Consider the following 11,939-nt stretch of genomic DNA (forward strand, 5'->3'; position numbering starts at 1 on the left):
AAGTATATTTTTCCCAACAACAAGGCCTAAACAACAAGCATGTATTGCAGTAAAAGCATTGGTTCGAGAACGCATGATAATGTATTTACATTTTTCCAACAGGGTTGACAAATTATTTTGATCGTATGATTATGTTAAAATGTTGACTAGAATCATTAACTTTGTTAAAACTTTCCACCTTTCCTTAACTTTCCACATTCAGTTGTTGAAACCTTCCAAATGATGTGGTAACATTCTTGCTTAGTTAGTTATCTAAAAATGCCCCTCTAGTATCTGTTTACACAATTTAGATAAGACCCTCTGCACTGATTAACCAGTTTGCAGAGATGACCCTCTGCACCTGGTCACTCTCACCACCACCCTGCTTTCCCTCAATAAATCGTCTCTTGCAAGAGGTGAAAGTTAGACTGCTTTCAAGCACCTCTGTAGCACACAAGGTGATGATGGCTTTCTCCGCTTGCAAGCGTAAAATGGGAAAACTGTCTCACGTGTGGTTCTTGCATAAAAGGTAGAGTGGGCAAATTCTATCATGGAGCATTTGTGTGTGCGCTGTTGTGTGAAAAGTAAAAGAAAGAAAGAAAAAAATATGAATATCAAATCCTTTCCCATTTACTTGAGTACAGGGGGTTCTCGGTTTACGACGTTGATCCGTTCCAACGCTGCGACGTAAACCGAATTTCGGTGTAAGTCGGAACAGTCCAAAATGGCGTATACCAGACTAGCTAGCTAGCTAGCTAGCGAAACAGGTTGTTTGCCTCGGCGGACGTTTGAGCGGGACAGCATGAAACACTCCCAAATGGTGAATGTTCAAAACAGTTTAATTGGAACTGTTTCAACTGGAGTAAAGAGACATGACTTTCTTTTCATGGCGACAGAGCAAGAAAATGTTTGCAGACTTCATCTACAAGTCAAGGTAAGACAATACAACCTTTTAAATCGACCCAAAATGACTGAAACAATACAAAAATCTAACTGTCAACTCCGGGTTTTTGGGCCTATTATTTTGTTGAGCAATCTTTATGTAAAGTATTTCGGTTCCCAAAAACTTTTTCATCACAGGCCTAAATTATTTTGGGTGACATTTATACGCAATAATGACTAATTTGCTCCATTTATTTACTCTTTTTTTTACCCTAAAACTAGCCACCATGTCACTCATTTTAAAAATGTTACTCGCCATGTTATTGTTGTATTTTATCGACCGTCTTGGTTTGATTCATTGCCTTCTTGCATTTCATCTTCTCATCATTTGTGACATTTTGTCATCATCATTTCAAATAATATTTCAGCATGATAATGAAAACGAATAAAAAAAGAAAGATGCTCAAATTCGATCACTTTATTCTTTTTTTTCCTCCAAAGCTTTGCTCACCTAACATGAACGCGGCCTAGTGCATCACCATGGGTGGACACTAGGGGGAGACATTGCTCTGACTTTAGAATGACACCAAGAACTACGCAGTACTCGTTGAAGGAAGTCAAACAATCATGTACACGCACACTTTTTGACCATTTTCATCCATACAATGACAACCAAAGGTGACGTTATATTGTGCAAAGATTTTTTTATTTGGTATAATGTGCACAGAACACCAAAAGTGACGTTTTATATTATGTAGAAATACATTTTCAAACAAGTAAACCACCAAAAATCATTGTTATCATCCTTGTATGATTGGAGGAAAAAGAAAAAAAAAACGCTTGTAGCGTGTATTAACAAAAGGTGCTCCAAAGTAGCAAAGCATAACTTGCAATCATCATTTTAATGGGCCTTTCACATAACTGCTCTCTTCCTCAAGGGTGGTTCACTTGGCGTCATCTTCCTCATTCTGTTATGATGATGCTAGACTTCCTCTCCTCCACTTGCGGCCATTTTCCTGTGATGCCGGTCGGGCTCTACTTCCTGTGATGTTCTTGTAATGCTGGTCACGGGAGTCCTCGTTCTCTGAGTATTATCTGTTTGATGGAATCCATTGCTGTCATTTTTTGTTCAGGTAGTGCTGGTCCGCTTCTTGATGGTGGTCTATGTCCTGCAGTCCTGGTCTACTTCATGTTATTAGCCCGTAAATGCGCTCTACTTCCTGTCATCTTCCCGTCACGGCGGTCGTCTCTCTGTCACGGGTATCTAATTCCCGTAATCTTCTTCTAGCTCGGCTTTCCTGGCGGCGTAGGCCTTCTCGGCCGGCCCCTCCTTCTCTGCCGGCCCCTCCTTCTCTGTCTCTGCCACGACTCGGGTGTCAGCAGGCTCAGGTTGGGGCTGCGGCACGGCGGCCACCTCGGCCTCGACCTCGGCATCGGCCCCCTCTTGGCCCTCGGCCACGGCTCGTTCCTTCTTGATCTTGATTTTGAAGGTCTCTTTGTTGGGCGCCTTTTTGGCGATGTTCTCCTTGAAGCGCTCGCCGCTCTGCTTGATGCGCTCGCCCGCCTGATGCATCTTCTCGCGGCGCTCGGGCGGCATGACCTTTTCGCCAAGGTTGTGAATCTTGGTGCCGAGGTTGTCTTTGGTCTTGCTCATGTTTTCCTTGGAAAAGGCCGCCTTCAGGGTCTCGGTGCTCTTCACCATGGACTTTTTGAATCGCGCCGCCCGGGAGGGGTCGGCCTCCTCGGCGCTCAGGCACTCCTCATCCGAGGAGAGGTCAGCGGGGATGTCGTAAGAATCGGGCTCCAGCTCCAGAGCCTCCGGTCCTCCCTTGGGGCTCTTGGTGACGGCCACCGACGGGACCTCGGCGTCGCCCTGAGGAAAGCACAAGCAAGGAGAGAATTCCAAAGCGGGTGAAATTTTTGCTGTCTCTGGGAAGCATAACGACTCATAAACGTAGCCTCGGAACGCTAACGGCTAGCCGAACGCTGCCAGTGACCATTGCCATCCACGCTGAGGATGGACAAAGGATGAAGCTCTCGGCGCTTTGGCGTCACCCGGTGTTGAGCGGGCACATCGCAGTTTGCCCAACATCTCCTGTGCTGTCGACGGCAGGTGGTTGTCCCCTGGGGCCGGCCGGGCTGGCGAGAGGCTCAGAATAGGACCCTCTGTCAAAGGTCGCCAGCAGCAGCTGCCGGCTGAGCTCCGGTTACGCTCGACCGAAGCACGAGCAATGAAAGGAAAAGGAACCGTTGGAAGAAGCCCTCTTTCAGGACTCATATTTGCTTTTGTTTTGAAATCCTGCTTGCAACCAAACCCCCAAAAAGGAAAGTTAGGTGGAGAAGATAAGGAACAAGAGCAAATGGGGTTTAAAGAAGAGGAGGATGCCATGCAAGTAGTGTGAGGTGAGCAAAGGAGGCAAGATGTTCAAGAGCAAGGTTTGAGGAGGATGAAAAGGAGGAAGCGAGAGGGAGAGAGCTTGTTGAAGATGAAGCAAAGTCTAGACAAGAGCTGTGTGGAGAAGAAGATGCAAAGAATAATTAGCATGACTCCTACCTGGTAGATGACCACTCTGAACTTGTTCCTGGTGAGCAGCTCGTCCTGGGTGCTCTCCACCTTCTTGACACGACCGTTTTGCTTCTCTACGCGGGCTCGCACATCCTTGACGTTGGCGCTGACTTTGCGCGTCTTCTGCAGCAGTTTATCCAGGCAGCCGCCAGTGTCGGCGTGCTCCTTGGCCAACTTGAGCACGTCGCCCTGGATGCCGCGGATGTTGTTCTCCAGGTCCAGCTGACGCTCTTCCATCCGCTGCTGGCCCGACTGCACGTTGTCGATGATTCCGGCCACCCGCTCCAGCAGAGACAAGATGCTCAGGGCGCTGATGGGCTTCCCTTCCTCGTCCTCCATCCCCACGATCTCCAGCTTCTCCTGAGCGCTGTACTTGTGCTGCTCCATTTCCTCCAGAGGTTTCGGCTTTGGGCTAGTAGCTGTTTATGGGGTCCAAGGTTCTGGCTGTGGAAAGAAGCCAATGGTTATAGGGCAGTAGGTTCTGTTTTTCTTGAAGACGCCAGGTCTGGGACCAAGAAGACTCCAGCGTTGGCTTTGGGAACGAATACTCCAACTGTAGGGAAGAAGGTTCCGGCAAAAGTTGGGCAAAAAGTTCACTGGCTCTGTGGTACAAGGTTCTCTCTACAGGGGAACAATTCTCTGGCTTCCAGAAGATCCAAGCACAGTGACCCGCTGGGGCGACCGGTCTCAGAAAAGAGGGGAGACACCCCCACCCTCCCCCTGGTTAAAAAAGGCAACGTGATCCCGCTCCCATCCCGCAGTGAGGTCGGTCGCTAAAAATAAAAGTCCAGCAATGAGACAGACAAGTTTGAAAATTATGGAGCTCCAAGTCCTGCTGGGATTGGTCTCCCTTTCCCCCCACTATTTGATGGTGTAAGAAAAGCCCACTGTTGAGCGACATTTACGTCAACGCTTTGGCTTGAGCCGCCACCCCACCCCACTCAGTAGAACCCCCAAGACGGACTGGCTGGTTTATTTCGGGAAGACTTGCGCTCTGAACGGATCTCTTTGGTGCTTTGACTCGTGGGGAATGTGACTGGTCGCCTGTCACAAATGACTTGCGTGACACCTGAAAGCCAAAATCTCTATTCAGCTTTTTTATTTTTTAAGAGCAACAACTTTCAAGTAACTACTACTTCCTATTTGGTGCAAAACACAAACTTAGCAACACGAAACAACTGTAGAACAACTGCGTGCACGCACACACACATGCTATTAAGTCTATATTTACAGCGGTAGTCGTCCCCCACTCCTAAAATTTAAAAAAAACTCTCTCATTTCACAGGCGGGCAAATGAAGCTTTGGCGTGAAAACAGACAAACGTGAAGCCATTTGTGTGAACAAGTTTTTATTAAAAGTTAACATGCAAGTCAACACGTTCAAATTACGTTAAGACGACCAATCACTACAAGACAAACGTTGACGGAGGGACGGAGGGAGGGGGCCGCCATCGGGGGGGGGGGTTGAGGTGCAGGCCGGTGAGGATTAGCAAAACAAAGTGACGAATGTGAGACAGGTTTTCCAACTCATAACCTCCTCGCTGACCCCGCCCGCTTAGCGCCAGTTGGCTGCTACATTCTATGCTAATGAACACAGCACAACATCATGATAACAATCGTTTCTTTTCCAACCATATATGAATATCTTGTTGTTCGGACTCTAACAAATGTTTTGTGATTGTCGCTGTGGCTCTCCTAAAACAAAAAGAAACCCCAAAACATTTATGCTGTCAAATAAGCGCAAAAGGAATAAGAAGTACAGCGAGAGCTTGCAAAGCTAAAGGCGCTAATGGCCTGGGACTAAAGTGTGTGTTCGGGCGTGTGCATTTGTGTTTGTGTGTGCCAGTGGTTCTCAAACTGGGATCCCCTAAACCAGGATGCCAGCGAGCTGGAATGTGAGGGCTCTGCAAAACAATGTTTTCTCTCCAGCTATTAAAGTATGTCTTTGACATTACTATCCTCATGTTATCCAATTTCCATCTCTGAAGACTGACTTTGTCTACATCCACCCATTATCTGAATCGCGGGCGCGTCGGACCCAACCCCAGCTGACTTTGGGCAGTAGGCGGGGGACACCCTGAACTAGTTCGCCAGCCAATCGCAGAGCACACAAAGGAGAACAGAAATTTGCATAAAATTACTAGTTTTCATCCCACCAACAAAAAAAACTTTGGTGCCATGAGATACAAGTTCAATTTTCAAATCATCTCTCATCCTTAAAATAAATACAAATGGAATAAATCTGTTCCAGGGGCCCCAAAACACCCCAAATTCGTTAAAACAAATTCCTAAGAAAAACCACACCCAGCAGTATTGCAGCATATTAAAGCAACGCAAAAACTTTTCCTCCCTTGTCTGTTGGTAAAACAGCTTAAAGCGCTACCTACTGGTCTTGTTGTTCAATTGCAAGAATTGTGAATTGATGTGGTAAAGTTTGGCTCCAGGCTCAAAAGCACACTTGTCGCTCCAATTTGGACTAAGTGGCGCCTCGTAAGTCAAGGCACTGCTGTAAGCATCACCCCCGCCCCAAAAAAATGACATGCATGCAGTTGTTTGATTATGAGTCCCTGTACCCAAAACGTTTGAGAACCCCTGGTAGAAACATTCCTGCTAGTGCCGAGATGTCTTTCCTGTTGAGGCCTTGGACGTAATGGAAGCAGGCTGACAAAGTCCAAAAAGCCGGCTAAACCCAAACGTGACATATTGCGATCAGAAATGAAACCGCCAACACAGCAAAGACGCCACGCAACAGCCGTCATCATGCCGACTTAAGTCCAACAGAAGAACTGTGCCGCCATAACTATGACATTGCGAGAATCACAATGCGTCGTCCTCGTTGTTATCGTTAGTTAAAAGAACGCAAATGAACCTTTCATTTGGTGGTCCGTGTTTCCAAAATCAGAACGCAGGATGCGCCGACATTCCTCAAAGTTGTTCAAGGAAGAAAGGAAGAAAAAATGAGGCGGCCCCTGCTCCTCATCTTCTCCAGCACAGGCGCTTCTTTGACAAATAAAAAGGAGGGGGGAGGGGCTATACCATCCGAGAGTTAGTGTCTGCAGAAAAGTGTCCCAGGTTGTGTTTGTGGCGACGCCCACGGTTGTTCTTTGGACATTTCCTGAAAGGGAGCGCCCACACACACAAAATGGAGTCAGTTTGTTGGGGGGCATCCAAGTGAGCGAGGGCGGGCGGTGCACGTACCTGCTGATGCACATGACAATGGCGGCGATGACAGCAATCTGCACGGCGCCGATGACTGACGCGATCAGGACATAATGCAACTTCTGGCCGCTGGGGACCACGTAGAGCACGTTGAAGTCCTGAAGCTCATCGCAGCGCACGCCTTTGTAGCCCGAATCGCACCTGCGCAGGCCAACGCAAATTGCAGTCAAACGAAGGCTGAGAGCCAACGGAAGTCACGTCGGCCTCACCTGCAGACGGCCTCATCGCGCTGCATTTCGCAGCGCCCGTGCAGACATAAGGCCGGGTGCCTGTCGGCGCCGCAGCTGCCCGTGTGGAACCCGTCCTTGTGCTCCAGTCCTTTGGTTTCTGGCCAGTCAAAGCAGAGCGGTCAGGGCGGGAAGCCAGGTGGCGGCCGTGTGCGCGCGCAGCGTCCCAGCGGCCTTACCCAGGACGTTGACTTTGAAAAGGCCGCCGTCGTCCTTCCTGCTGGCTTTGTCTTGGTCGGCCGGTGAGCAATCGAGAAAAAAAAAAAAAAGAGACCAAAATCAATGCTGCCTTGAGTTGGGGAGGCGGCCACATGGGGGCAGCAGAGATCCTCTGGCCCTTGAAAAAGATTGAGCGGTGATTCAGCTACTTGGCGACTTGGCCCACCTCGGCACCTGCCCAGGTGCTCCACGTCGATCTGCTCCTGCTTTATGCAGGACGCCTCCCGCACCAAGCACGGGCTGTCGTAAGAGTTGCCGTCTGTGGCGCAGACGGCGTTCTCGTTGTGGCCGCTGCAGTCGATGTTGCAGATGCACCTGAAGATGGCCACAAGAGGGAACATTGGTGCCCCCTGTCGGAGACGCCGTTTTGCGCAGGCCCCCTGGGCTCACTTTTGTCATCTCTCGGAACACGTGGTCCCGTCCAGAGTAGACAAAGTGATTCATCTTCCCTCCCGCCCAATCTGTCCATCGGCGTTTGGATACGCGCCACCCGCATAGTCCGGCGAGAAGGAGCAAACAATTGCCGCAGCGCTTACGGCCATGGGCCCACTTTTCTTTGCCAAAAGTTCTACTGCCATGATCTTCGCGCTTTGACTTTTGTCCGCTGGCGTACGCGCTCGCTGTCATCTCGTACGGTCGCGGCGGATTTTGTGACCTCGGTCAAGCATCCTGGATTTTACACAGATCGTGTGCCTGCCTCACTCACCACGTGTCCTCCGCGTCGACGTCGCATTCAGCTCCGTATTTGCACGTACTGCACTTGCTGTTCTTGATCACATCGGTGGTAGAACCTTCTTCGTCTTCTTCTTCATCTGGGAAGGGGGGGGGGGAGCACAATGAAAAAGAATGAGGACAACAAAAACAAGTGGGAGGGAAGAAGAACTCATCAATCCAATCCAGCGTGGGGCACGGGATGCCCAACATGACAGGCGGGAACCTCAAGCCTCCTTATCTGTGCTTGGTGCTGTGTTTCTAGTCTTCACCCCACCCCCCTTTTCAGTTTTTTGTTTTGGGCTGATGTTTTCAATGATTGTTCTTGATTCTTCTCATATGCATTGCTACATGATTCCTTTTATTGCTTTATTATTTTCTTCCATCCATCTATTTTCTGTACCGCTTGTCCCCACGGGGGTGCTGGAGCTTATCCCAGCTGTCATCGGGGATTAGGCGGGGGACACCCTGAACCGGTTGCCAGCCAATCGCAGGGCACACAGAGACAAACAACAATCCGCACTCGCACGCACACCTACGGGCAATTTGGAGTGCTCAATCGGCTTACCATGCATGTTTTTGGGATGCGGGAGGAAACCGGAGTGCCCGGAGAAAACCCACGCAGGCACGGGGAGAACATGCAAACTCCACACAGGGAGGGCCGGAGGTGGAATCGAACCCGCTTCCTCTGAATAGTGAATACTGTACCACCGCTTTATTATTTTGATACGTTTAGATAAATAAACGCAATAACAAAAAATCTGACTCACCGTCGGAATTTCCGGAACCCGAGCCAGGATCTGTGTGGGGGACATTGAACAATGTTATCAATTTGCGCACATGACATCACCACACATCCATTTTAAAATGAAATGGTAAAGAGTTGAGGTTGTGATTTGGACAGGTGGTGCTAAAGAGAAGCTTGACCGTCAGCGCAAGGTCCGTGGGCCACCCTGGAGATGAGCCGCTGCTGCTTGCAGGACGCTTGGCGCCGGTAGCACTCGTTTTGATACGTGTCCCCGTTGGAGCCGCACACCGGAACGTACTTCTTGTGGCACTGAACCAAGACAAAAGAAAAGCCAATTAAGAGAAGCCACTATCATGCTCGTCAATCGTCACTCTCAAGTGAGGTGATTAAACAATCGCCACCCACCTGGAACTGACAGACGCACTTGGGCTGCAAGCGGTCATCTCGGCACACGCCTCCGAAGCGGCAAGTGGAGCGGTCGCACGCCACTGGGTCACTCTTCGTCTCGGCCGCACCCGAACCTTGACGAGGGTGAAAAGCAGCGCGTCTGCTCCGCCTCTGTCTTGTCGCCCGGTCGGGGCGGACGCAGATTGGCGTTTTGCATATTTGCCGATTGCGTGAGCCGATTTGTAGCTGTGTGAAATCGACGCATGTAGTGCAACTCCATTTTGAAAGCGGCGCCACGTCCATCGAGCCAAGATGGCGGCCGTTGTCACCGGCGCGCGTTTACGAGAGGCCGTAAAAGTGACAAACGGCAGCGCCACAGAGAAAGCCTCCCAATGACACGACATTGGATTTCCTACGCTCAGGAAGCAAGAATTGAATATTGATCGCCACCGGCATCACAGCGAAGACATTGGCCAATCGCAAGTGGACTCATCAATGTTGCCGGAGCCACATGAGTGCTTGCCAGTTATCCGTCCATCTTGTAGTGTTTCTAACTACCTGTGGATTTCGGCCCGTTTCACTGCCGCTTCTCCTTCCAAATCAACTGAGGGACCGCTTGGTGTTGGCCTTCGCACCCGTATTGAGTGGTTGCCAATCCAAGTCAACAGACAAAGAAAAAAACAAGGGGCTGCTCACCGTCAGGATACAAAGAGACAACCGATGGACCGACTCTCAAGTGGCTCAAAAATGGACCACTCAGTATCACAGTTTATGCATTCAAACGATGGACTGGTCGCCAGGCAATATCAGAACTGCCATGTTGACAAACTTGAAGCCCGCCGAGTGCCAACTGTCGGGTGGACGTCGCCCACTCGCCAAATGTATTCCTTTGCTGTTTTTTTTTTTTTTTTAACTCAAACAATTTGATCAAACGAATCGTTCGTGAGCTGCGTTAACGTCATCATTCAACACATGTTTTACGCACGACAGTGTCGGCGTTGTAATCTTTGGACATTTGACTGATGGCTCTGCATGAAATGTTTCCCACGTGTCGTCTGCCGTTGTTGTCGAATTGATGGTGGCGGGTTTTGGTCCCACAGAGCGCGTGCGCGCGCCCCAGGAGAGTAAAGGATGCTGCAGGTTGCACGAACGCGGACGCGCGTCCCCGTGAGAGGTAAGCAGCCCTCGTCCCGATGATGATGAAAAGCAAGCAAATGAGCGAGGCAGGCTCATCTTACCTGCACACATCTTTCCTTGACACTCTCCGCCGCCCTGAGTCTGGTAGGACGCGCGCGCCGCAGGCACGCCGAGCAGCGCCGGCAGCAGCAGTGACAGCAGCAGCAGCAGAGACGTGCGAGGTCCCACCAGGCGGCGAAGAAAGCTTTCCGCGCCCGACGCCATCGTGCGGGACAATGACGAGGAATGAGAAGAGGAAGAAGGACGGAGGAGGAAGATGACGAGAGGGCGATCACGAGGCGGAGAGCATCGTGGCCTACGCGTGTCCTCCTTCTCGGCGTGCGCGCGCGTCCGTGCGTTCGTGCTGGTGTGCGTAGTTACTGCGCCTAAAGCTCCGCCTACTTCCCCCCGCACGGAGGGCGCGTGCGCGGAGGGAGGAGGAAGAAGAAGAGAAAGAACAACAAAGAGAAAACCGGAGGCAGTGCGACACCTTGCAGACCTAGTGGTTTTGCACGTCTGCCTCGCAGTCCATTGGTTCACGGTTCGAATCTGGAATTTCCTGGCTGGAGCTAGCATGTTAGCTTATACGTGAGCTGATGTCCATGGGTGACCAATCGTTTATGACCGGTACATGCCCCTGGCCGAATGTCAACAGTTTGTCTATATCGGACCACTTAGCGACCGATCCACCTTTTCAATTGGCATGTGCCCCTGACCCAAAACCACTTCAGTTTGTCACAGTTTGTAACTCAGTTGGACTCAGAGTGCAGATCTGGCTGAGGTTTTAACTAATCTTTGTCTTTGTCTAACTAATCTTTGTCCCCTTGGAAGATTGAAACCAAATCTCTGATTATTCGGCGCGCCATATGTCAACGTGCATTTTGTGGCGTGGCCATGACACTCTGCTTAAGGCACAGTGATAACATGCCTCCGAGGTGCTTGTTAAAATGTCCATGGTTGTTCTGCGCTTTATCATGCAAATTTAACGTGGTTAAACTATGTTGTATGATGCGGAGGTCAGCGTGGTCAGCGTGTGGTTGTCCTGCGACTCGGTTGCCCTAATCGGTTGCACCATCTGCACCCCCCGCGGAGCAACGGAGGGATAATGCGGGCCGTCCCGCGGAGGGTGCAGGCGGGGGTCCGACTTGGCCCGCACGACAGAAAGCACCTTCAGAACTCAGAGTGCTGGACCCTGGCACACACACTCAGCAAGTTAGCCACGCAAAAAATGCTACTTCCCCAGACGTCTAAAGTGGTGTTGCCAGCTTGGAGCATTCCTGCTCATTCATTTGTGGGCTCCAGCGTGGCTCCGGCTCAGGACAGCTTTCAGGGAGACTTCATACGGAAGTGACACTAAGTGGAAGGAAAAGATGGCTTGTGTGTTTTTCAAGGTGTGCGCCAACGTGTAGGGCCGGCCCGGGAATACCAACATGACCAGATCGGTCTACTCTGTGCCGCGCTGCGGGAATGGAGGCCAACACAAACAAACAGCCACGTGTCAAACAAATTCAAGGTTGCAAGACTGTGTGTTCTCGCTGATAGGGCCGGCCGGCCGGCCTGCCTTAAAGGTAAACAAGCACCACGCCTGGAAACATAAACGAGAAGGTCATGTCGTAGAAATCGCCCCCTGGAGTGTTTATTGGCAGGTGATCAAAGTTCTGGTTTGTTGTGAAAAACAGATGTGGTCTTTGTTTTGCGTGGCCGGACGTTCACGTGTCAAAGTGGAGCTCACCAACGTGGCTCCGGATAGCTGGGCCCAACTCGTCTTTGCTCCCAAGGCCGGGTGAAACTCGGTTTGGTCCTGGCGCCCTCAAGTCTCAAGCAGA

General features: G+C 50.4%; 2 protein-coding genes and 1 long non-coding RNA gene across 3 annotated transcripts; 1 reads left to right on the forward strand and 2 right to left on the reverse strand.

The window, feature by feature from the left end:
• The first annotated feature begins 699 nt into the window (after positions 1–699).
• Positions 700–10,180, forward strand: LOC119137646. The gene is made up of 3 exons (XR_005100963.1): positions 700–799; positions 876–913; positions 10,038–10,180. It is a non-coding gene; the product is annotated as an uncharacterized LOC119137646 (long non-coding RNA).
• Positions 1,549–4,208, reverse strand: cavin4a (caveolae associated protein 4a). The gene is made up of 2 exons (XM_037277138.1): positions 3,416–4,208; positions 1,549–2,734 (listed from the first exon to the last, which is right to left on the reverse strand). The coding sequence occupies exons 1-2, from the start codon at positions 3,812–3,814 to the stop codon at positions 2,126–2,128; spliced, it is 1,008 nt and encodes a 335-aa protein (XP_037133033.1). The 5' UTR covers positions 3,815–4,208; the 3' UTR covers positions 1,549–2,125.
• Positions 4,759–10,711, reverse strand: LOC119137641 (tomoregulin-1-like). Its single transcript, XM_037277137.1, has 10 exons — positions 10,176–10,711; positions 8,956–9,071; positions 8,730–8,859; positions 8,573–8,602; positions 7,798–7,903; positions 7,258–7,406; positions 7,052–7,102; positions 6,855–6,972; positions 6,625–6,786; positions 4,759–6,541 (listed from the first exon to the last, which is right to left on the reverse strand). Exons 1-10 carry the CDS (start codon positions 10,687–10,689, stop codon positions 6,457–6,459), a joined length of 1,461 nt encoding a protein of 486 aa, XP_037133032.1. The 5' UTR covers positions 10,690–10,711; the 3' UTR covers positions 4,759–6,456.
• Positions 10,712–11,939: the final 1,228 nt, after the last annotated feature.

Source organism: Syngnathus acus, chromosome 17 (assembly GCF_901709675.1).
Source record: "Syngnathus acus chromosome 17, fSynAcu1.2, whole genome shotgun sequence".
In the NCBI taxonomy this organism is placed as follows: domain Eukaryota; kingdom Metazoa; phylum Chordata; class Actinopteri; order Syngnathiformes; family Syngnathidae; genus Syngnathus; species Syngnathus acus.

Bases quoted from the DNA above. Each gene is read 5' to 3' on its own strand.
- cavin4a (XM_037277138.1), bottom strand. From the start codon at position 3,814: ATGGAGCAGCACAAGTACAGCGCTCAGGAGAAGCTGGAGATCGTGGGG. The intron at 2,735-3,415 runs GTAGGAGTCATG...TGCTTTCCTCAG, and splicing joins TCAGAGTGGTCATCTACCAG to GGCGACGCCGAGGTCCCGTC.
- LOC119137641 (XM_037277137.1), bottom strand. From the start codon at position 10,689: ATGCTAGCTCCAGCCAGGAAATTCCAGATTCGAACCGTGAACCAATGG. The intron at 7,904-8,572 runs GTGAGTCAGATT...CCCCCTTCCCAG, and splicing joins GGGTTCCGGAAATTCCGACG to ATGAAGAAGAAGACGAAGAA. The intron at 6,542-6,624 runs GTACGTGCACCG...GCTCCCTTTCAG, and splicing joins ATTGTCATGTGCATCAGCAG to GAAATGTCCAAAGAACAACC.